A 25,568-nucleotide genomic window follows, 5' to 3' on the forward strand; every position below is an offset into this window, starting at 1 on the left:
TTTTTCATATCCGCGTCCGCTTTCATCTTTCGCTGTGCTCGTTCGCTCGGTTACAAGGGTCGCCGACAACGCCGAGCACTTGCCGCAGGGACGGGCGCTTAAAAGCTGCGCTCTAAATCGTTACGAATTTAAGGGACTGCCGTCAAGCAATTTTTTGTGTAGGTACTTCCATGCTGCCATACGGTCACTCTATCCATGGCAGCATGGGAGCGCCTACCTACACGCACGCGCACCCACAAACGGATTCTCGTGTTGCAACTCCTATCGAGCGCGATAGTATGTGCAGAAGGGTCCCAGCGAAAACGCCTCGTTCATGGGACATCGAAGTTGTGTCTTATATCCGTACACCGCTTTTGAAACAAATAGGATCCATCCGCCCGGCATCTGACTTCGGATGACGTATCAAGGGCGTCCCAATGATAATGTACCTGACCCTTTTTTTCCACCCACACGTGACCATGTTATACAGGCTGTTTCATTTTAGCTGCACCAAATTTTTAAAAATTGCCTGTGGCAGATAGCACAATTATAATCCTTGATCTAAACTACTCGATGAGGTGGTCATTACTTCCACGAGAAATCAAAATGCCTAATTGTGTAATTAGCATGATTACGCTAGTTAACTTTTTAATTAATGATTTTACGGCACATCTTTCAATCTACGAATTATAGCCCCTGAGTTCGCAAGGCGCATCCGCTTGGAACGAATCCTCAGGACCGAACCAGTTTCGAGATATTAATTTTTAACGTGTCCGACAAAATGTATGGGCGTTCCAGTTAACTTTTGGAGGAAAACGCTGTTTTATGCACTGAAGCACAAAGTTAACTGGAACGTGTGTGTGTGTGTGTGTGTGTGTGTGTGTGTGTGTGTGTGTGTGTGTGTGTGTGTGTGTGTGTGTGTGTGTGTGTGTGTGTGTGTGTGTGTGTGTGTGTGTGTGTGTGTGAGAGAGAGATGTGTAGAGAGAGAAAACTTTTTATTTACAAAAGTCCTGAGGCTCGACTGTTTCAAGCCGAGGCGGCCGGGCCGCACCCACGATGGCACCGTTAGGCCCAGCCCTTCAGCGACATCGTGGGCCCTCTGGCAGCCCGTAGCTGATCTTGAAAAGATGAACTCTATAGCATCTTCTTCCAATGGAGCCATTCATCTTCAGGGTTGGTGAGAGTCGCAGGGCATCCTGCGAGCATGTGTCTGATCCCAATGATGTCATTGCACGCATGACAATCTTTCTTGACCTCCCTTTCTGGATAAATTTTATCAAGTTGGTACGGCGTGGGATAAGTTCCTGTTTGTAATAGTCTCAGTGAAACTGCCTGAGCCCTGTTCAGCTTTGAATGTGGCATGGAAATATTCTGCGTCCTAGATGGTAGTGTTTAGTAATCTCGTTATATATTAATAAATGATCTCTAAATTCCCCGGCCTGGTGGTGGACGGCTCGGTTGTGACTGTCACGGCTAGCAAGTCCTCGTGCCAAGTCATGAGTAGCCTCATTGAGGTTAGCCCGGGTCTCGTCCACTTCTCCCATATGCGCAGGAAACCATTGGATTTCAGTTCTCATACTCATAGTGTTTTCAATAAGTTTAGCTGCAACCGCGGCCACGTAACCTTTATCGAAACCCTTTATAGCAGCTTTGGAATCGCTGTAAATAAAAGTCCATTTATTGTTCCTGATGGCTAGAGCAATTGCCACTTGCTCCACCACCATGGAATCGCTCTGCCCCTATTGCCTGTAGTATATTCCTGCCGGCTCGTGTTTTTGTCAATCTTTCCTGTTGCGCTAGCTGCTGAGCCTCCGCAATTTCCTCTATTGTGTTGTGCACCCCTAGACTCGTCAATCTCTCGGTTGAAGTGTTAATCGGTATCCCTAGGGTAGCTTTAATGAGCTTCCTAATCCTCGTGTTAAGTTTGTTAAGTTCTACCTGCGTCTATTTGAATAATCCATCAACATAAGTGAAATGACAGAGAGCAAAAGCATGAACTCTATATCCTGAAAGCACTGTCTTCCCCCACGCCTCTGTGTCTATTGGGAATTCTCCTTAGTAGCCTAATGACTTCATCGGTTTTATTTGAGATATGCTCTATTGTTACATAGTTCGCATTATTCGCTTCTATGTGGAATCCAAGAACTTTGATTCCTTCGACTAGCCTGATTGTAGTTCCTTCGTGAGTGTGTAAGTTCACTCTGGGCTCGTCTGTCAGGATGTAACCTCTTGGTTTTCTACCTCTTCTACGATGTTTCAAAACCAAAAGTTCCGATTTGACTGCCCAGCATTTCAGCCCCATATCCTTCAGTGTATTCTCTACAATATATACACTTTCCTGTAATATGGCCTCCGCCTGTCCTACGTTACCTTTGGCACTCCATATGGTTATGTCGTCAGCATATATCACGTAATGTATATCCTCAATCTTCTCCAAATTTCTGGCAACCCTAGACATTGCTAAATTGAATAGCATGGGCGAGAGTACTGCTCCTTGCGGGGTGCCCCTATTTCCCAAGTTCTTTGCCTCTGACTTAAGCTCCCCCAACATGAGGTGTGCAGACCTATCTCCGAGAAAGTCCTTAACCATGTTAAAAAATCTCTTGCCTAGCCCCATCGCAGAGAGAACGTCAAGTATGGCCTTATGATATATGCGGTCAAAGGCTTTTTCTACGTCCAAACCCAAGAGCGCTCTCGTGTGCGCTGGGCTGGCCTGTACGGCAAACGCAAGATAAAACCGGCATGTTTTAAAATTTACCTGACTTCGAGGGGCGCGGACGAAGGCAAAAATTGCAGTTCTTTTATTTTTTTCTTGACAAGCTAGACAAGTGACAACGCCGAGTGTTATATTGAACAATCCAGATCATAAGATGCGATGTTGTTGCAAAATTTGAACGATAGCAGCCACAAGCGCAAAATAATTTGTTTAGTGTTATTAAGGGGAGAAAAAAAAAAAAGAACGCAGTTCTCTGCATATATGTGCGTGTATATAACGCAACCCAACAGACAGACAAGAAACTTTATTTCTCAACCCGACGAAAAAAAAAAAAATGTCAGGTCGTTCGGCAGCCCCGCTGCGGTGTCATTCAATGGAAATCGTGTTCGTATTCATCGAAACGCGTTCTGTCGTCTGCTCACCGCCGCCTTATACTGAGCAGAAGAACGCAGCGGTCAGATAAAACGGATTTTTAAGACTGACACGTGACCAATTATACTTGATGAGAATGGGACGCGGTCAGGGAGGTTCAGCGGCGCGAACAATCTGTTATCTCTAAATACTGGGCGCGCGAAACGCGGTGTCTGACCGCCACTTCAAGGTGTTGCCGCGCAAGATGAGGGACAGTCCCAACCGGCGGTGGGCGCGCTGGTCTTTGGCGGCGGGACTTCAAAGGACGCCGCCGGGAGTACGACGACGTGTGTCGTGCTAAACCATGGACGCTAAACAATGACATTTGCAACGCGGCCTGAGGTTATCATACACTGGGCTACCGCAGAGGAACTCCGCCATTGTTGAAGAAGTCACTCCTTATCTTTCTTCTAATCACGTGGTTTCCGTTCGCGCGATATACGGCGATCCAGGGGCGTTCCGAAGTGTTTGGCCGGTGGGATGACAAGGGTGGCTGTTTGATTGATGAGTACTGTCGTTCGGCGAAGTTGGTGCGGCATATCGCGAGTTCTAACGACGCGAAAAGAAGTGACGAGGAAAGATAAACTTACGCACAGGACCTGCAGTGTTCCTGCGTGCATCTTTGTCCTCGTCTGTTCGCGCCGTTTAGGTTTTTCATGTGAAGATTGGGCCCGTCGGTACTTGATAAGGAAGAATGATGAAACTAACACTGGACACTGAAGGGAAGCATGGTGCTAACTAACTGCAGACGGGTCTATTATAGCAATGCAAAGGGGTGCTGGCATTGGCTTCGCCGAAGCGTCTCGTTTAAACTTGCGTGGGGGGCTAAATATACCGCGGAGTTACGTAATTGGTGGCGTAATTAAGCGTGTCACTTATTGTCACGTTGTTAAAGGAATGCCGGCGCATATTTTCGTGGTTATGGGAACGCGATCGCAGGTTTTATCGCACGCGAAATTATAAGGCACTCGGCAAGCACGAAGGTTGGGAAACGCTTTGTGTATATGGCATCTTAATTTGATCGTGTAAAATTGGTTTCTAAATGCCGGAAGTGTCGTCATCGTCATTGTCGCGACGTCATATGGCACAGCAAAATGAGCCGACGTTGTGTAGCGGTAAGCCAATGATGGTGCCATGGTGCTGATGATGGTGCCATGGATGATGGTGCCATGGTGCTAATGATGGTGCCATGGTAAGCCAATGACGGTGCTCATAATACTATAAAAATAATTAATTAACATGTGCACGTTTCTGCTGGGTGCGAACCCGAAGTGGGTCAACGAAGTGTCATAGTAATTTTTTATTGTAGTATTTAGATGGCCCGGCCCAACATTCAACGCACATAGGAAGTGACTTGTCGGAAAGTAATGTCAGTATACTCCTATAAACAAGGCGACGAGACGAAGTAAGTGTTGTATACCTCTATTGCGTCGCTTGCTGCTTCAAGCGATAGGTGATTATACTAGCAAATGCTTTGAAGAGACCCTAAAAATAAATATTTAATCAGTCTAGGCTGATAAAGTATTCTTTCAAAACTGTATTTACTTCGGTTTCGATGTAACGCGATGAACTGTACGAAAGAAAATAAAGGTCGAAGTTAATTTGTTCTCTTTTTTTCTTTTTTTCTTGCATTTTTTTTTTTTAATTTCGCGCCGAATCACAGGAACCGGTAAGTCAGTGTGAAGTGGCATCGCTAAAACGGAACGAAACAAGAAATCGCCTTAGAAAAAAAATAATAAACAAAAAGGAAGACAGAAGAAAGTGCACAAGATGTCAGACCCGTCTTTCCTGTATTGTAAAGCAGTCTTGTTTCGGCCCGTTTTAGCGCTGTTTGCTTCCAAATCATGTACCAACTATAGCTATAACCTAGGTGTCATTCTGAACATACTAGTCAAATTCTGTATTGGTGGCATTTTGAGCCAGTCTGAGAGGCCCAGAGTGCTGCTACGTCCTCTGCGATTCGCTCAAAATGCCTCCAATACCAAATTTGTCAATATGGTGGAATTTGACCACGTCCAGAATAAGCACCCTTAGGTGCGTTACTTCCTCGTATTTGGGCCATTGTGGCCTCAGGAAAAGGTTATTCAACGTTACTCGCCAAGTTCAATCTTTTGCTTATCTTCATTCCCCGATTGCGACTCCTAATCTCCCCGACTTCTCCTCTCCCCAACTCCCCCTCTCCTCGCCTCCTTTCCCCGACTACCCCTCTCCTCCATCCCACTGCTTATCCTTTCCAAATCTCCCTGCGAGGATGCCTATGTCTGTCGGCGTGCCTCTTTGATCTCTTTGATTTCTTTATATTTTGCCGCCCGCGTGAAAAATTCACAAGATAGTGAGATATCTGGGAAAGAAAGAAAGGAAAAAGACGAAGGAATCCCAAATGTGGTTGTCTGAATTGATGAAGCTCGTGTCTCTTTCGGCGTGTCCGGCAGAGTTGGGTGTCGTCTGCTATCGTAGTCCATAAGTCCGTCTGCCACCACAGTCCACACTGCCGTCTGCTTACACCCGGGGTCACTGCGCGCACATCCTACGAGAATGTAGGCATTCCGCGCAGGATATGGCCAGAAACGGTACGCCTGATTAGGGATCTGCGAAGTTTGTGCATCGAACGTGGAGTGTGTTTCTTTTTTTTTTTTTTGTTTTTCATCACGTTTTCGGTGTTACCGCTCTCGGGGATAATTGCGATTCGACTCCCTTCGCTTGTACGCTTCCGCGTGGCTTACTTCCATCTCCGCAACACCCGAAGAAGCCGTGCAAGGTCCCGTGGATTACAAGAACGTCGTCGACACTCTGGCAAGTTTCACGTTTGGTTATATATTATAACTTATTTTCTTCCTACATCGGTTTCGTGATATCTTTACGGAACCATTTCCTCTCTACAGCAAGCAAGCGCTGTGCCTCTTCTGGGGCAGTTCTTACAAAAGCCTTTTGCGTATATATATATATATATATATATATATATATATATATATATATATATATATATATATATATATATATTTTTTTTACATCGTGATTGTTTCTTAAGATGCTTACGAATCTAATAATAACCAGGGATGTGAATTGTATCTTTGCTAAATGTATTATAAATACTATCTTAAGCTATCTATAAGGATATCTTAGGATAGTGTTTGTGTTATAGTATTATAGGTACCTGTGCCATGATATATTCGGAAAAAAGTGTGTCAGTGTCTGTACTTGCGATACAATAATTAGGGTTAAGATGCGAGATACTCCACCGCAATATCCACGGAGACGCCCAGTCGCTGAACGCTGGTAAATTAATGTGATTGAAGCTTAATCTAAGACACGATAATGGCTTTCAATACACATCCATGGTTAACACGATAAGCAGAGATATAAATATACTAAACACCAAAATGAAAATTAATTTGGCAAATAATACTTATTGATATGGTAAATGATACTGGTGTTGCCAGAGCTTTTAATACCTTATTAAAGGACTCAGATGTCACTAATGATATGGCAACACTTGCACATACTTGAAGAACACATAGAAAACTAATACGCACCGCAAGGTTGGTATATAATTGAACAATGTGACACACAATGTAATGATCGATTTGTGCAGCATAATCAAACCATGTATATCGGCGTTGTTTACACGTGTTAAAAGCAACGCAATAGACTATACAGCTCACGACTATTGTATACTGTAGTATACAAATGTGTTAGGCAAGAGGCAAAATTAGATTTATCCTAATAGAGGTTCGAGTTAGAATTTGTATTTCAGCATGCAAGAACCACTCGCGGGCAATGTTTCTTTATTGCATTTGATGCTTAACCTTGTCCCCGTATTGCTGAAAAGGACAATGTTCCCACAGAGTCAATTATTGTTACTTTTGCTGGCACAAACCGTCAGTCACAGTGACTTCAGTGACTTCTCAGTTCTTCATATCCGTAGTAACATGCGTAATAGTGTCCAATAGCCAAATATCATCCTTGTGTTGACAGATTCTTTTTGAAGACAATGTCCTCTTTGCTGACTTGATACGGGTTTGCCGTATCTGGAATCTGGCTATATTGTGACCACTTCCTGAAAAAAAAAATACGGTTGGTGGGGTAACTTGTAGATGTCGTACATAAACGTGAAAATTGTATCAAATTATACCTCTCCATCCCGAAACACGTAGCAATAAATATGTAGTGTAATTAGCCGGAAACACTCGAAGCTCACTGGGGTCAGGATGGATGGATGGATGGATGGATGAGGCTGAACCCTTTAAACCGGGCGGTGGCATACGCCACTTAGCCATGACTATTAACATATTTTGTACTTTGTGGTGGGTGAAATTTCACCCCTGCCTTTATTTTATCCACCAATCAGATAACCTCTGTTTGGTTATTTCTACCCGCTTAAAGTCTATTTTGCCTTCACTGTCCCTAAACCCCAATGCTTTGAAAAAATCAGCCCCGTTGCCTTGTACTGTAGGGTTAAGTCCTTTACAGAAAAGTATGAGGTTTCCTCTTCCCGTTTCCTCTTCTTCTCCACACGCGCAGCACAACGTGTCTATACCTTGGTACTTGACTCGGTACATCTTAGTCCGCAATACACCCGTCCTGGCTTCAAACAACAAAGAGCTTCCCCTAGAATTATCGTAGATATTTTCTTTGGCAATTTCTTGCTTGAAAGTTCGGTATGTTCCCAGTGCTGATTTCGTCTGCGTCCCTGTTTTCCACAGACCCCTCTCTGTTTCCTTAACCTTTTTCTTAACCGCTGTTTCCTGGTTTGCACCCCTCCTGCAGTCCAAATATTTGATTGACAATTTTCTGGTCAGCTTCCTCCATTTTGTATCAACATTCCTCATGTACAAATAACTGAAAACTCTCCTTGCCTATCGCTTTTCTGCCATTTCTCTCAATCGCTCCTCAAATTCTATCTTGCTGCTGGCTTCCCTGCCCTCGAATGACGTCCATCCCATGTCACCCTGTACCCCCTGATTTGGTGTATTTCCGTGTGCTCCCAGAGCCAGTCTACCTACCCCTCGCTGCTTAACTTCCAACCTTGCTCGAACCTCTGATCTCATGCACAGGACCGCATTGCCGAAAGTCAAACTAGGGACCATCACCCCTTTCCAAATCCCTCTCACCACTTCGTACCTATTGTAATTCCACAGTGCCCTATTTTTCATCACAGCTGCATTTCTGCTACCTTTAGCCGTCACATATTGTTCATGTTCCGTTAGGTACTCAGCCCCATTGTTTATCCACACTCCCAGATATTTGTACTTATCCACCACCTCCAGCGTAACCTCCTGTATCCTATGCTCGCTGCCCTGATTATCATTAAAAGTCATGACTGCCGATTTTTCTTTACTAAACTTCAAACCTAAGCTATCTCCCTCTTTACCACAGTTGTCCATTAATCTCTGCAAGTCTTCCTTGCTGTCAGCCATAAGTACAATGTCATCTGCATACATCAGTCCTGGTAATGACTGTTTAATCCATTCTCCCTGCTTGAAATAGGAAAGGTTGATATATTAGCGATATTTTACTACTAGCGCCATCTACCGAGTATGCGCTAACTTACGCGCGCGCGCGGGGTGTCCCGGATGTTCCCGCATGCCCCGCGCTATCGCCGCGCGCGTCGAGTTTGCCTGCTCTTAAAGACAAGGTGCTATTTGCTGACTTCACACGGGTCTGACGTATCTGGGATCTGCTTATCTTGTAACCACCTGCTTCAACATCACCACCACCACCACCACCATCTTGTAACCACTTCCGGAAAAAGAAAGAAGGAGTTAGCCAAGCGTCGACGCAAAAGAATACGATACAATACGATACGAAATGACTGAATAATGAACATGAATACGAAACAGAAAGAGACAGTATAGCGAGATATAATCATCATTTAATAATCTAATCAGCCATTTTTACTGATAAATCATTAGGGTGGCGGGTTGGGCTAGTTTGTTTTTCATAGTGGCGTTGTGCGAAACAAGACACGAAGGACGAGTAAAATCCTCGATACTCTTCGTGGCCTGAAATAAAGGTGAACAAGTTGTTGTAATATTCCTTGTGAAACTGTGGACATTACAAGGTTGTAGAGGAATACTTCATCGAAGGTCTTGTGCCTGGCATTTCTTGCTTTCTCTTTTTATTATTATTATTATTTTTTTGTAGTTGTCGACTCCATAATTGCGACACGAAGCCTCAATTCATCGAGAGCGCCGCAAATAGCTAATTACAGCGTCTTTTGTGGGACCCGTTCGAGACCCGCGCTAAATTAAGCGCGGCTTCGGACGTGACGAAAGGGGATACGGTGGCCACGTGGTATCACAAAAAAAAAAAAAAAAAAAACTTAGAGCGCCCCGCTCAGTCCGGTGCGCTGGTCGAAGTCCGTATGCCACGAACTGCGAATGGACAACTTGAGAAATTCGCAGCGACCTCTAGCTCCAACATCATAAACATTTCTCCCTCTTCCGTGTCGTCTCGTTTTGCCGCGTTTGCTTTCGAAATTGCAGCCGGCAGAGTATGGACGTGCTATAAGGTTGCAAGCATCACAAGGCCGCCTTTATCTTCCATGTACAGTATACACATATTCTCCTTAGACCTGAAAACAGCGGAGCGGCATGAGCACTAGCTATGCAAGTTGTTTATTTTTTTTTTATTTTTTTTTTTTTTTTTTTTTTATTACCGACAGGCGTGTTACTAACGTGAAAAACATTTTTCTTTTCTTTAGGGGGAAGCTTTAGGTCGGGAGATTCTATCTATACGCATGGGGAACGGAGAAATTGTTTTTCTCGGCAACCTCTGCACCGAATTTGATAAAGTTTGTTGCATTTAAACGAAGTAGTTAAAATCTACTAAGTTTCAAGTAGTTAAACGTAGTAAGAAGTGGGTTTTCAATTTATGTCATCAGTCTTTTTTAGCAATTTCCTGAGAATTGCTAAATTTCAAAAAAAAAAAACTCAATTATCAAGTTTGCTATACTCCGCAACTCAGCAATAAACGAAGGTTTATTGCTGTAAACTGTAACTAATAATACACCTAAAGCGGACAAAATTCATTTATTGCAAACAGCTCTGAAGTGTACCACTAAATTATATAACAGTTGCAGTTTACGGAACTGCGATATCTGCTTTCAGTGCAGAGTTTCGGAGTTGTAAACTGCGTGCTTCATTTTTTTTTTTCTTTAACTTTCCCATTTTCGACAATTTTCGTAAATTATTTGAGGTCTGAAAGTAAACTTCTACTTACTAGAGTTGCTGGAATTGCACAATCTCTCTCAGGTGCAACTAATTTCATTCAAATCGGTCAAGCAGTTGTCTCATGAACTGCGTTTTTTACATCTATTTGAATAGGTAAATTGTAGTTGGTCCGAAGCTAGAGCTTCCTCATAAGTATGTCGGTTTGACGCCGAAGGCAGCACATTGGTGTACGTGGAGAAAGTGACCCTATGCCCATTTTCCTAGCCGTAAAAAAAGAAAGAAAATGAAAGAAAGAAAGAAAGAAAGAAAAAGTTTCCTTTTGTCTACACACACAGATCAAGGCTTAGCATCACGTGGCAGTTATAGCTTGTTAATGCTGAATCCCCAATTTTAATGTCGACTGAACGTATTCGAAAGCGCACTTATTCGCGGGTACTTTTTGTCGCCTGTGACGACACATCGATCAAGTTGGTGGCAATTTTCACGAAAACCAACCTCAAGTACCCTGCTTTATATCCGGGATGAATATTTTACGAAGTCACTTCCGAGTTATAGCTTCGAAAAGGATTGAAGGCCACGCGCATCATAATGTGTCAGGTGTCGCTCGAGGATATACCGCCTCGAGGCGCTAACGCGAACAAACCGCACGAAACCAATTTCCGCCCTCTGATATAGTTTCCGCCTGGTTCAAGCCTCGTTTGTAGGACGTGAAGCAGCGCTGACGTCAATGTGTTGTGCTCTGTTTATTGGCTTCTCCGTTTTTCTTTCTTTCTATTTTTTTTTTTTTTTTTTTTTTAGCTTGCCACCCCGCCTACATTTTGTCCGCTTTTGTCAGCGAGGAAATGACTGGAGATACGCGTTCCCTAACGATTTTGGATATCCCTTTTCTCCTTATACGCTATACCGTGTTCCTGTGTGGTCTTGAAGCGCCAAAACACGTTCCATTTGCTCCCACGGAATACTTCTCTTTTCCCTTGTGACACGCGCAGACAGCGAAAAAAAAAAAAAAGAAATGGCAGAAACGTGACAGTTTTTCTGAAATTCCGCTTCCATTGCCGAGCGATGCCAAGACTGGGAATTGCCGTCTGCTTCCATAGCTGTGTCCGAGTGAAATCGTCTGCTCGTAACGTCGTCTGCATGGAAAACCAGCTCACCTCGTCTGCACATTCTAAGCCGTCGTCTGCTTCACGAGTCGTTCGTCGCAGTTTCTCGTAAGTCAAGCAGCTTTTTTTTCTATCACCCTGTGTAGTTTACTCAGAAACTCAACCAGTCTCCGTTTTTTATTTGCTTTAGTTAATAGTTCTGCACAATTTACCTCCTGGAGCTTCCATTGACGTGCTACAATGCGCGAGATGTTATACTCACGTTAACTGTTTCGAAGCGATGACGGTGGGAAAGGAGGTCCCGTCTAAATACATGGGAAATGAGAAATGTTTGTTCCCGAATATCTTTCGCACCTACCTAACCGAAACAAGCATGTTTTCTTAATAGAATTAGCTTTTTTTAATTAGCCTTTATAATCAAAAATTGCTCCAAATTTAACTCTAGGCCATAGAATTTCTTTCTAAGGGATGATCGTATCCTCAATCCTCGTTTTGGCTCAGAAGAAAGCCAAGTGTAACAAGTAGAACATATTCTCAGCTGCATGCCTAATGAATATTTCTTGAGAATCTTTCCAAGAGAAAAATTACATTCGTAATTTATATCCTAATATAATAAACATATTTTAGTTAATTTGCATAATATTTAAGAGAAATGCGGCAGTGGAATAGTTGGTTAAACATACTAGAGTTTGCGCGCAAAAGCAACTAAAGGACCACACTGGAGCGAATACACTAACATAGAATCGACACATGATGGTTGGCTGGCATTTTTCATAGGTCAGGTGGGTCGCTGCCTCAGTGATCGCCTCCGTGAGCATGTAAATAATGTGGAAAATGCACGTGTTGATTGGCTGGTGCATCATTGTACAAGCTGCGGATGTAAGCCTTGTTTTGATGTTCGTACTGAGGGGTTATTCTGAAAGGGTCCACCTAGTGGACATGTCCATTTCGTCTGCTACTAAAATTCTGATTGGCTGGGCTGGGGCGCGCGTCAGAAGAAGAGAGGTGCCTTAAGCCAATCAGCACTTCAGCAGCAAACGAAATGGACATGTCCACTATAGGTGGACACTTACAGAATAGCCCCCTGTTGTCCGTAAATATCGTGACCAGCTGACTCGTCAAATATGGAAGCCAATCTGAGTTTAGGACTCAGATTGTGTCAGTACTCCGTCAGTGCTTTTCACTGATAAAGAAATTGACTTCCTGAAAAGGTGAATAGTTGCTGTCACGAGCTATATATCGTTGAAATGTATATTAGCCGCTGTTTTCACGAATAAAGTTTGTTGGACGTTAGCGCTCTGCCTTTCCCTGTATTCTTCTCAAGTTCTTGCGCTATTCAAAAATCATTTACCATAATATACTAACAGGCCCAAATTGCTGCGGTTGTGAGCTTTTAGTGGTTATTTCTTTCTTTTATGTTTTATCGAAGAAGAATAAATTCAATTTAATTATATTCATTACTCTCACCCTTTTTTTAAAGAACAGGATAATTCTGCTTTCTTCAAGTGCGTCCGGGGAAACAGCGCTGCTAAATGTTAAATTAATAATGTGAGCCGATGTACTAAATATAATGTCAACTACACATATGCCAAGTGCTTCTACGACCACTCTAAGCAATTAAAAAAAAAAAATCGCCTGTGGCAGATAGCACAACCATAGTCCATGAGCTGGTCCCTTCGAGGAGGCGGACATTACTTGCACGATAAATCGATATGAATAATCGACTAATTAAAAATCACATAAATTCTTAACTGATTACCTTACGGCACACATTGCAACTTAGAATTTGTTGCCGGTTAGGCTGCAAGGCCTAACTACTTGAAAAGAATTCTGTTGACACCGTTTTCGAGCTATGCGACATCAAACTTGCGGCAAAAATGCACTGTCGTTCCACTTACTTTATTTACCAAAACACCGGGTTATACATTGAAGCACAAAAGTAACTGGACCGCTAATGTATTTCTTCGCGAAGTTCGGAAATCTAGATAATATCTAAAGACTGATGTCATCCTGAGAATTCGTTTGAAGTGAATCCGCCTTCGCGAACTCCCCGGCTACAATTTGTAAACTAGAATATATGTGCTGTATGGTAATTAGTTAAAACTTAATTCGTGTAGTTTTGTTAATTATTCCATTATGAGTTTTGATTTCTCGTCCAAATAATGTCCCGCTGTTCGAGCAATCCAGTTCAGGGATTACAATTGCGCTATCTGCCACAGGTGATATTTAAAAATTGGTTAACGTCTTCGCAGAAACACCTGTTACCGACTTTTAACGCCAACGCGTATTTATACATTTATACAATCAATATCAGGGCTCGTGCATTTGTTATCACGAATTGTATTGCGGACCTTGCTTGGAGCTGTGCGATACAAAAATAAGGAATGCGACACGTGTGGAAAGTTATCACACCGAGAAAGAGCAGGTGTGCATTGCAGAGAACCTAAGTAATCGCTGGAGTTTGACAACATATCTCCGTTCAACTGGATTTCTGATATGCCATTGATACTTGCTTTTTTAAAAGAAAAGAAAAAAGAAGGTTTATTATAGGTCATTTCTTGCTCGAGTTGTTGCCTGCTTCCTGTATTTGATTTTGATAGTGGGTCTTCCTAGCTACCTTTAGCGAATAATTTGAACTACTACCGTATTTATTACAACGGTCAAGCTAATACGAATTAAAAGGCTTTCTATTCTTTTTTTCTTCTTCTTTTTTTTAGCTTTTCGAACTCACTTAAGCAGACTTTGTTGCAAAGCAGGGATTTCTCAAGGGTGTTGAGTAGGGGTGGGCGAATATTCGAAGTTACAAACAAATCCAATATAACACACTAACTATTCATATTCGTATTCGAAAATGAACTATATTCGATACTTTAGAATATCCAAAACTAACCGAATATTTTGCAACGACCGACTGTCAAAGTCGGATTACTTTTCTCTGTCTCCTAAACAAAGTATCGCAAATTATCAGAAGTGAATCAAGGATGAAAGTTTTTGAAGCAATGCTAAACGAAACGAGTAACGACGCGAGCTGTGTTTTCAGTTTCACGGCGGCAGCCTTCACGAAAACCTGTGATTTCTGGTTGTATAGCCTGTAAATTTAGTGTTTCTTGCCGTCGGGTCAGGTAGCAGTCCTTTCTTTTACGTTACAACCAGTTATGTTTTTCTTGGAACGGGCCCTTTTGCATGTATTTGTGGCACACAATGCCAAGTTTTTCCACAGCTCTTGATATTTTTTAACAACCACTTACTTTGAGTTTTTGGATAGCTATAGTCATACAGCAGCCATCCATTCTTGCAAAGCTTGTTTTCAACCAGACTAAAGATTTTGAGAGGCCATTTGTGCATTTTGTTTTAGAATTAGTGATGTTTTGTTTAAAACGGATTGTAATTGTCCTGTGATATAGTAGGCTGTGTATTTTTTAAAGCATGAAATGATTATAGCTCCCGTTGTCGGCGAACTAGCGTATCTAATGTGGTCCTGTACAAGGGGTTGGGGTCCAGAGACCGCATTTTCCTAAGTTTTGACTGGTTGCCCGGATGATGTCGTTTTGCTCTCTCAACGATGCCAGGATGTTCTCGTTTCGTTCTCGCCCCATTCTCGTCTTGAGTGCCCGGATAACCGCTCTGGATTTTGGCTCAAGGTCTCTTGAAGGTCGCCGACAACGGGAGCTAAAAGCATTTCATGCTTAAAAATCGATGACGTCATCTCAGTACGCCTTTAACGCATTGACGTCCACCACGTGATCCTGTGGTTACGAGTGTAAAATAACCGGTGCCTCGCTATCTTTCTCCCGGCTGTTGGACATATGGCGCGAAACGGCAGGTAGCTCCCCCTTGCGACGTTCTGACAAACAACATGGCGTCTCCACCGGCGGCAGCAGACGAAACTCGTGAGCCCCGAGCCAAGTACAGCCGCAGCCAGCTGGACAGGCTGGAAGACGTGTTCCGCCACCAGCAGTTCATCGACCCGCAGCAGACTCTGCAACTCTCCTGCGAACTGGGCATCTCCGTCAAGCAGACCAGGGTAAGCGGCAATTTGCATCGAGTTGCGACGTCTATAAGACCTGACGTAAGAGGATTCCCAGCAAAGAGTTTCTATCGTTTCTTGAAACGGAGTATATTAAAGACACCTTGCGATACTTTCTTCAAGCGAAACGCTTTTAATGCGATGACCTTATAGGCGGACCTCAACCGCTTTGAAAAGAAATAGCGACCAACCCCGAAAGCAGTGCAGTCTAACACAGGCTACAAATGACAGGAAGATTAGTGTCCAACGTTTTGCTGAACCTCTAATTGTCCTATATAGTATATGCACAATAATTACGGTAGCGCAATAATATATTGTTTTGCTACCGACGCCTGTATCGCAGCACATTATGTAGCGCACAGTCCGTCATTTAAATAATAGAAAGTCTTAGTTTGTCCATTAAACGTATATGTTTCACGTGGTGCGCGATTCTTCGATGCGAAACGCTTCGACGAGCGACGCCGAGCTGCTGCCGCCGGAGGTTTGTTTTCTTCTCACGCTTTCGCCGTATACCCTCCTCCTCCGCTTTCCTCCCTTGCGCTCTCTTCTCTCTCGCCGTCTTCGCTCTTGTATTCTTCGCTCGGTTTCGCCGAGGGACGACTCCGACACTCAACGCAGGAGCGGGCGCCTAACAGCTGTGCTCTAAAACAAACTTCACTCTACGTAGACTGTGCGCAGTCAAGAGCCGTTGACTGACATGGCCGGTACGAAAGGGCAGTTACGACTGTCAGTCGCTGTCCATGCGATCTCAGAGGCGTCTTAGTCCCCTTCGCTCTCTCCTAATAGCGAATCCGCACCAAATCGCCCAGTTCGCCATTCTAACATGTTCGCATACCACTGACCTCCTAACCCTAACGTGGCGGCGGCTGTTGCAGACGTGGTTCCAGAACAAGCGTGCCATGCTCCGGAGACGGGCAATCAAGGTTGCCGGCAGCAGCTACGTGCCAAACCTGCAGCTGCCGGCAGGGCTCCCAAGACGCACCCGACACCACCGGTTTCACCGCGATACAACCGCCGGTCGGCGTCGCCCGCGGCTGTGCCACCTGCGACCACGGTCGTCTGTCCCGGACTCCAGGTGCGGTCGCAGACTCTCGCGGGAACCGAGACCCAACCGCAGCAGAGCCTGCCATCGCTTGGTTCTTTTCCCGCAGGGCCCGACTTCCTCACGGTTCCGCAGCTACGATGGGACGGCAGAGTGTAAGTATACGATATATATTGCTACGAGGATGCCCCCGTATACGTGTACAATCAATCCTTCGAAATTTACAAGCAGCTGCACAGATTCAAGCAGAAGACAAGATGGCATGTTATACTCCGAGCTAGACCTTTTTCACACTCCAAGACGCTGGAAGCCGCCTTTATTCTGACATGATATTTTTGACTCTTCACTTTTTTTTTCTCGCGTTAAATGAAGGTGCCCGACCTCTAAACCTCAGAAAAAAAGTACAGGCAAGCCTCGGAGGGCACTAAACAACCTAATAGCTTTTCTACAGCCACTTCCGGTTTCGTTTACCAGGAGTTGACTGCGTCGTGACGTCATGGGGTGGTCACGTGGGAGCAGGACATCGAGACGCTTTAACGCTCGCGCCTGTTCGCTCGGTCGTCTACTATAGACAGTTTTCAGCAGCGGCGCACGGGCGCGGCCATGTTTGATCACGTGATTGCGCCGGCATGACTGGCCTTGGGTTGAAGGCCAGCGAAGGAGCCGTACTGCTGTAGTCGTGGGCGACGGTGCGGCAAGCGGCGTTGTTTCGGGTGGACAGCGGCTGGATCGACGACACAAAGCTCTGGCCCATGGTTCAACGATCAGGTAAGTGAACCATTGTTTGTCATTTTAACGTTGTATGTGCTCGCGCCGGAGCGCTCTGGCGCTCGATCATCGTGCATGCGCGTCGCTCGTTCGCGCCGAGCGATTCGAGCTCATGGAGGCTTCTTGTGCGGCGTTCACGTCAGTTCGCTAGTTCTTTTTCTTTTTGTGGTTAGTGTGGTGTACTTAAGCTACGATCTGAGCTGTTTGAAGTGGTTGCCCAGCCTCTCGCGCTTTGCTTGACACAGCATACACATTCGAGGCCTCGAATGTGTATGCTTGAGCGCCGAGTGAAAAATCCGTGTCCGCTTGTGTGTTGACATCTCGCTCGCTGGTATTTTAGCTTCCCACATACGTTGAGGCAAGCGTTTGCCTCGATACTGGTGCACTGATCTCTGCAGAATTCACCTGTGCGGCGGGCACGCAATAGTTTCGCGTAGTTGACTTCAGAGCGGCAGATTGTGATTGTTGGATCCACTAACTGAATGCCCCCGAACGGGTGTTGTTTCATAGTAAAACCCGTGTCACACGGGCACGTTCGATCGCAATTGAGCCTCGATCCGAATCCAGTCGGTCGTGATCCGCAAATCGTAATCGAAGTGTCCGATTTCGATCGGAGACCGACGTAAGCAGCTTCTAGCTCAGTGTGACAGAAAACGAGGTACAACGAGAAAGAAAGAGATCCGAAGAAATAACCCTCTAAAAAGGCCGTTTTATTTTTTATGCACGTATAATTTTGAAAATCTGTGTGCTGCGTCGACGCCATGAACGTAGTTCTGAGAGTTTGAACTTTCCAAACTCTTCATAGGAGAGCAACATCAGCTTAGTAATCAAATATGTATGAATTATTGAAACTCCAGAACTATAATTTATAAATCCAAACGATCAGTTTAATGTCAGACTGTATCTATTGTGTTATTTTAGTTATTTCAAACATCTGCGGATGTCTTGAGGAGTAAATAAAAAATCAGCTTTCTTTCATTGCCATTTTTTTTTCATTCCCGCAGTACATACAAATGTTTCTCCCCTATTTCAGTTGTCTACGACTACATGGTCAAGGCAATCGACCAAGATGGGAAGCCTGCACTGGACTACAGGGGGTTTGCAGATGGCATCAACCTTTTTGACAGTGGCAATGTTGGGAAAGCTTTGTGTCAATCCAAGGATGGCATCTGCTGCATAAAGCTGTGTTCCAAGCTGCAGTGTTGGGTAGGGATAGTCCTTGGTTGGACGCCCATCAACAAAGTGAATAGAACATGCCTGAAAGAAAAGGGTGATTCATGTAATATTTACAATGGTTTGCTTTTATTTGAACGTAAGAATAAAGGAGTCCACATAAATAAAAGCACGCACATGGGTAACGCATGCAGTTCTTATTGCAAACTGCCACAAATGTGACAAAAAAGGCAAAAGCAATGTGCTGCCAATGTCTTTTCCATAATCACAAATAATGTCATAATTTCATAGTGTCAAATAATGCCACAATTTCGCGATGTCAAAAGAGGCTATGAAAATTAAAGTAAATAATATATATATATTCAGCATGCGCTTTGGGGGAAACCTAAAAGACACAAGGCAGAAGGAAACAGCTGATTTGTAGTTACCACTACTTTAATACGCAGCTAATCAAATAATGTCAAACTGGTAAGTTTGAAATTATTTACTTTTATTTTCATAGTTTCTCTTCACATTTACGATAAACGATACGATAAACATGCAACCAACGCTTCTAGCGTTGTTTAAAACAATAATTTTGTGCTACAGCGTCAACACAGCTAGCTTTCGCGCACCTGTGGCCACAAACAACTCCAGGTCTACGTTCTGATCACACCGTGCATCCGAAACAGCAGCGAAACCAACATATGTAAAATCAGACGCGCAGGCAGGAATTCAAGCTTAACGATTTAAAAATGCGATTCAGATAGCACTTTTCCTATCTTTTTTGCAGGAGTTCTCACCGCGACAACTAGTACGCCTTAATTGGCACCGATCCCGGCGCATATACGCACGTGGCGTGTAATTTCGCTTAAGGATAAACATCACTGATAGCAGGTGACTGTTCCAATACGATATCGCTAATGCTTGTGTTCTGCCACGGAAACACCGCACGGTGACCTTAATGTACAACAAGCGCAAGATGGGAAGTTGATACACTATTCCGCACGCCGAGCACGTTCGCTTATTCGGTACTATGATCGGCTACTTACTCTTGCCGATGTGCCTTAATTGAAGTTCTTTCTCTGTAGGTTCGCTATCCAGCATTGTCGGGTGAGCTTGTTTTTCTTTCCTTGAGGAAATCCGCTCATGGAAAACGGCCTCGGGCACGGGCAGTCTTGATGCAGCTGTGGCGCGTGTATTTCACACACCGACGTGTTCCACAGCTTAATGTCGCCATCACAGTTTTTGCATCCGACCACAGCACACGTTTTCCCTCTTAATCTCCACATGGAGCAGAATATTGTTCGACGTTTGACAAACTGCGCTTGTTAAACGCCGCTGGCTACGCTTTCGCGACTGAGCAATGGTAGTTTCGTTTGCGCGCCCAAGGCCAGAGATGTCCGACACGCGCGGCGCTCCGGTGGCGCCATCTGATTTCAGTTGCACAAACCGGCTGCTGCAAATCGTCTATACTGCGCTGCTACATTGGGCCTCACATCTAGCCGGATGTGAGTACCATAACGTCGCTCCCACGTGACCATCCTCTGCGTCATGACGTCCTGCCACAAGTCACCTCCTGGCAAACGAAGCCGAAACTGGCTGTAGAAAAGCTATAAGATTGTAATATTTAGCGCGCTCTGAGGCCTGCCAGTATTTTCCCTGTGGTTTCGTGATCCCGCCCTATCATATAACGCTCAGAAAAAAAAAAGCGAGGAATCGAAAATATCATGTCAGTATCTGCTTTAAATGAAAGTTTTCTGAGTCTGTCAAACGTCTACAGACCTCAAGTAGGTTGCATCACTTCATTACAAACTTCATCTATCTACAGGCAATATATGCAGTCGCCACACTGCCCCTGGTAGCGTAGAGACCCTGCGTGTCTAGAACACTATAGGGTGGCGTTAGTATTTATCGAGGCACCGCTAATTATTGGCGCAACGAGAAGGGCCACCAATGGCACGAATTATGCCCTTGGCATGTGAAGTACAGACGACTCTCCACAGGAGCGATGGCCGCCTTTACGAAATAAGCTTGACAGTCTTTCGAATTTCTGCATAATTCAATCAAACTGCTTTACCTCCTTGTTGATTTATGCTATTGCATACAGAGGCCAGTAAGTACTTTGCAACAGCTGCGTGGCGTCGGTTGGCGTAGTATTCCTGTGTATGGTCCCCTACGGTAGCCATGTACTCTCTACGGGAGCCACTATACTTCATTTTATAGTTAGCACTATCCTTCGTTTCATACTGAGCAGACCATGCCGCGGAAGCCATACGTGTGGTCGTGCGAGTGTCGCTCCGAGCGTTTCTCACTGCAGTTTTTTTTTTAATTATTATTATTATCTGCGATGCTTTCTACGGAACAACTATCTCATGTATTACAACTACAACCGGTGAACGTAAGGTTACGTAAAATCGTGTATTATTTGTGCATTTCTGGGCTTCCAGTATGCGACGAACTATGTTTTGGTCGCGAATGCAAGCAGTGCGCTGCGGCTGGTCGCAAAAGCGTGTCACTCCGCGCACTCGGGGGGTAAACAGGTCCACATTTGCGACATTTTACGTGTAACAGTTACGTCATATTCTGCGACATGAAAGTATGATAGTTCATGTTGCACCGAGTTACATGACGCATACCTTTATCTTTTTTTATATCTAACGTAATATTTTGGTCGCGAATTTGAGCAATGAGAGAACTCTCTAATGTTCGTAGCGTTGTCTGCTACGTACGAAACAGAGTATAGGGTTCTAATGTATACAAGAGCACTAGGTCGATGTAGAGTTACTGTATATACAGATTGCAGTAACTGTAACCGCAGTAACTATTTTAACAGCGGAACTGTTTAAGCTGGCAGTAAGTCCGTGATGCGTCGTAAAAAATGTGGGCCGATCCTGGCGGTTGTGCAGAAAGGGTCCAAGCGCAATGGCACATACCCCTGTGAACTAGCGAAGCTGAGCCTGGATAAGTCTAGCTAAGCATGGTTGGGACTACTTAAGCTTAGTCATTAATCGATAGCCAATCAATAGCTAATCGATAATTGCACAATAATCAATACATTCCGGAAAATTCTGGGGATGACTCGGTAGTGCTTAGTCTAGCCCAAATACGTGGCCAATACCTTGCGATAGCCAATCAATAGCTAATCGATAATCGACAAATAATCAATACATTCCGGGAATTGCTGGGGATGACTTGGTAGTGCTTAGCCTATAGCCCAAAAGCCAGGACTAGCTAGGTGCCCATCAGCTCCGCTGTCTCTTTAGCATTGCGCCTACAGTGCAAGCTACGCTAATTTTTTATACAGATACTGTTTATACAGCCTTGGAAATTTCAGCCTTGTCATGTGTTCGGCAGACGACACTCTTGAGAAAGGCCGCGCGCACGGCGGCATCGAGCGGGGTTTTCCCGCGGTTTTCGGACAATATGTACCACGGAACGAATCCTATGCAAGCAACATTATTGTACTTTTAAGCATGAAAATGTGGTTGCACGTCCAACTCATTGCGTGCTCATGAGATGAAAGTCCACAAAAATAATGTTGAATTTAGTGTTAATGAGAAATTCGAAGGGTAAATTCGTCTGAGCCAAACAAAAACTGCGAGAGTCTGACGTCTCTCATAGCATCTTCTACGTAACAGTGTATATATGTAACTGAGGCCTCCAGCAGCTCTTATCGGTGCCGCTGCAGTGGGCAACACGGGAGCATCGTTTGACTGCCGTCTTCTTCGCATGCCACGGACGAGGTCGCCGCCACAGGTGGTAGACTGCTCACTGAAGCACCGTGCGAGAGGTGCCTGTGCATTCCTATTAATTGGACCGCAGACTACGAAACGGGTTGTTTGTACAACGTCTAATAATGAACAAAAGTTGACAGTCACTTTAGCGTATACGCCAAAGAGGATGAAGGCGAAAGCCTGCGCGATCACGAGACAGGCATTAAATTACGTCACATTCTCATGCGAATGCGTTACTTCCTATTACTTGTTTTCTCCTCTCTGTCCCGACGTGGGAGCGGCCATAAACGCGCGCCATAAAGGACCCCAATAAAGTTTTTCATCAATCCATCCATCCCACCAAAGGTCGTGGGTTCGAGTGCCTTAATTAACTATATCTTAATTAACTGTGCCTTAATTAACTTCGCCCTAATTAACACTAAAGGTCGGGGGTTTGAGTGCCTTAACTTTGCCCTAATTAACACCAAAGGTCGTGGGTTCCACTCCCATGAATGGTGATGGGTTCGACCATCAATTTTGATGCCATAACTGCCGGACGGTAATATTTTCGATAGATGAGCCATCTAAGGCTTTCGCTTTAATAAGTGTAAGGTCGCAGGCTTCTTGCAGACACGTTATAAGCTCTATTTGACACATCTATGAACCTTTGTAGTTTGTCTGAATGCAGCTGTTTTTCTTGTTCTTTTGTGTGTGAGTGTGGGCACGGTCCTTTGCCATTGTCCACATATCATCCTTCCCGATACAATCGTGTAAGACTGCCGCAATTCGTTGCCGTGCAGGTCTCCCACGACACCGTCATCTCCGTCTCCAGCGATGAGCAGCGGCGACGAGGAATTCCTGTCCGCGTCGCTGGAACTTAGGCCTAACGTGGCGGCACCCGCTAACCGACAGTTCGGCAGCTTCGATTCGCTCTGGCCAAGCAGGCAGCCGCCACCTCCTCCGCTGACCTCGTCCCTCAGCCATTCGGCGCCGTGCGTATCGCTCGGCGGGAGCCAGCCAGGGCTCGACTACGTCCAGTACCGACAAACGCCCTCAAGCATCTCGTCTCGTGAGTATATATACTTTGTACCACGTTTCAAAATGCTTAATTGAACAGGTATCAAATTACTCTAATTAACTTTTATTTAAATTAGTTACCTTACGGCGCATATTTCAATCTACGAATTGTAGCCGGTGAGTTCGCAAGGCATATCCACTTGGAACGAATTCGCAGGACTACACCAGTTTCGAGAGAATAATTTTCGAGGTGTCCGACGAAATGCATTGGCGTTCCAGTTACTTTCGTGCTTCACTGCATGAAACAGCGTTTTTCCTTTAAAAAAAAGTTAGTGGAATAACCGGCAATTCTTACCGGAACATTGACGGCGCATATCTCGAAACGTCAAGCTAAACCTATATCTAATCATTTCGTTGGGCGCTGACAAAAGTCGTCGTGCACTATCTAGTTTCTAGACGTCTGCAACGCCGCTGGCGGCGGTCCTCGTCACTAAGCCACCGTTGTGAGACGCCCGGCATTACTGCCGGGGCGCTGCCTCTGCCGCGCAGAAGCACTTGTCTTGCGTATACTGCGTGCTGTGCTAACATGTCACCCTCCCGTGTATTGCTACAGAACACCGTTCGAGGAACTCGAACCACGAACCTAAGCATCGCTATCGCTTTCTGTGTTGCGACCTTCGGGCGAAACCGCCAGTTTTAACGCGACGGCGTTAAGGGCCCCGTGTCGCAGGAAATCCGGTGTCGGCGTCGGCGTGCGGCGTCCGCGGCTGAGAAAATCACCCGGAACCACCCCGACCACGCAGGCCCTCCGCGTGGCGCAGAGACGTTAGTGAAACTAATTGAATTTCTCAAAGTAAAATCCGTCAGAAAAATTGTAAAGTACGACTTAACCACAACCTACAGACATGATAGCGTCGTATTGTAATTTAGATGTCCGAGAAAACATAATTCTGTTACGAGGAAACTCAAACACAAACCCCTTTTCCAGCATTTCTACCATACTAACAGCGGCGCGCCCTGGTAAGTTACTTGCAAAAACACCATCCAGATGGCGCTCGCTTCCTCGGCAGCGTAAAACGGCAGCGGCGCGCTGAGGCGAAGGTGGAGAAAAGAGAAAGCTGCCGCGTTGCCGGGAAGCCATGACATGCAGCCAGGGATCTTTGAATGCTACCGCGTTCCACTCTCAAAGGCGAAGCTTAAGCGTCCTCCAATTTTTATGTGCGTCTTCTCCTGTTTCTTTTTGCCTTTAGCTGCAAGTATGTGGCAAGGACAGCCGCAGGGGCAGCACGTGCAAGTTCCTCGGCGACCAGTGAGCGACGTCCAGCAGCGGGACTGGTGGTCGCCATCTTTACAGACGAACGACGCAGGCGCCAACTCCGCAGGGAACTCCGAGCTCGTACCCAGCATCGGCAGTCTGACGTCTCTCGTGCTGGAGTTGGAAGCAGCCGCCATCGAAGGCGGAGGAGACAGCGGCCCTGGCACTGGTTGAAGGTTGCGGACGCGCGATGATACTCCGGACGTGCGATCGGACGTACCACTTGTCTCACCAAAGATCGTATGCATCCGAAAACGGTGCTAACAATCAGAGAAACGCGACTAAACCTTAACTCTTCCTGGTCCAATGATTCCTGTAGGAGTCGTAATGGTTTTTTTTTTACAGCAAATATCCGGCTTCAATAAACTTAAACGGCCGAACGGATTTTCAGAAACGTGAGTGTAAGCGCTGCTAGTGCATAATTTGTCGGCTTTGTGCAGTAGATAAATATGGCTCTCCGTGATATTGCACAAGTATTGCACAAGTGTCCACGTTTTGTCTTACGCTGATGTCAGGCGTCTGTTCTGCATATTGTGGAGGGGGGGGGGGGGGGCGCTACCCAGAATACATTGTGTTTTTGGCAGCTCGTGAGGAAAACCATTTATTGCCAAAGGTACACTCCAGTGGGATTTCAAAAAAAAATTCCAGCTTTTTGTCGTTCAGACATGCGTAATACACCATTTTCACTGTATTTAAAACATTTCGAAAGGAAGGGTTAAGGGCTCCTTAAAAAAAAAAAAGACTACCACAATAACTCATTTTTGTACGCGATATCCTTAACATGGTTAGAACACAGATGTCTGGCAAGTAGTGTAGAAAATGTAATTCAATAAAAGCGATGATAGAATGTCTACCGCTATCTACGCAGAAAAAAAAGAGAAAAAGAAAAAAAAAGAAAAAAAACACCATTTGCTCCGCACGAAAGAAGCCATTCAGGAAGTGGCAAAGTAACTGCGACGAAATGAGATCGTCATAAGCCAAAAAGTCACAATTGCTAATGACGAACTGAGGTCGTGCATGATGCCTTAAGGGGTTAAACAGGCCGTGCAGAATACAGAAAGAGACTTGGCGATCTTCTCATCTGCCACAGTCACGCATTATCATGTACTGTCAGTGAACGTGCCAAAAGCTACACAACTTTGCTGCAAGA

The 25,568-nt window shown here is 45.0% G+C and overlaps 1 protein-coding gene across 1 annotated transcript; it reads left to right on the forward strand.

Annotated features, from left to right (window-relative positions):
* The first annotated feature begins 14,369 nt into the window (after positions 1–14,369).
* Positions 14,370–24,840, forward strand: LOC119458837 (uncharacterized). Its single transcript, XM_037720700.2, has 4 exons — positions 14,370–15,405; positions 16,284–16,605; positions 22,887–23,155; positions 24,354–24,840. Exons 1-3 carry the CDS (start codon positions 15,238–15,240, stop codon positions 22,922–22,924), a joined length of 528 nt encoding a protein of 175 aa, XP_037576628.2. The 5' UTR covers positions 14,370–15,237; the 3' UTR covers positions 22,925–23,155; positions 24,354–24,840.
* Positions 24,841–25,568: the final 728 nt, after the last annotated feature.

The sequence above is a fragment of the Dermacentor silvarum genome, chromosome 7, assembly GCF_013339745.2.
Source record: "Dermacentor silvarum isolate Dsil-2018 chromosome 7, BIME_Dsil_1.4, whole genome shotgun sequence".
NCBI classification, from domain to species: Eukaryota; Metazoa; Arthropoda; class Arachnida; order Ixodida; family Ixodidae; genus Dermacentor; species Dermacentor silvarum.

Bases quoted from the DNA above. Each gene is read 5' to 3' on its own strand.
- LOC119458837 (XM_037720700.2), top strand. From the start codon at position 15,238: ATGGCGTCTCCACCGGCGGCAGCAGACGAAACTCGTGAGCCCCGAGCC. The intron at 15,406-16,283 runs GTAAGCGGCAAT...CGGCTGTTGCAG, and splicing joins TCTCCGTCAAGCAGACCAGG to ACGTGGTTCCAGAACAAGCG. The intron at 16,606-22,886 runs GTAAGTATACGA...GTTGCCGTGCAG, and splicing joins CTACGATGGGACGGCAGAGT to GTCTCCCACGACACCGTCAT.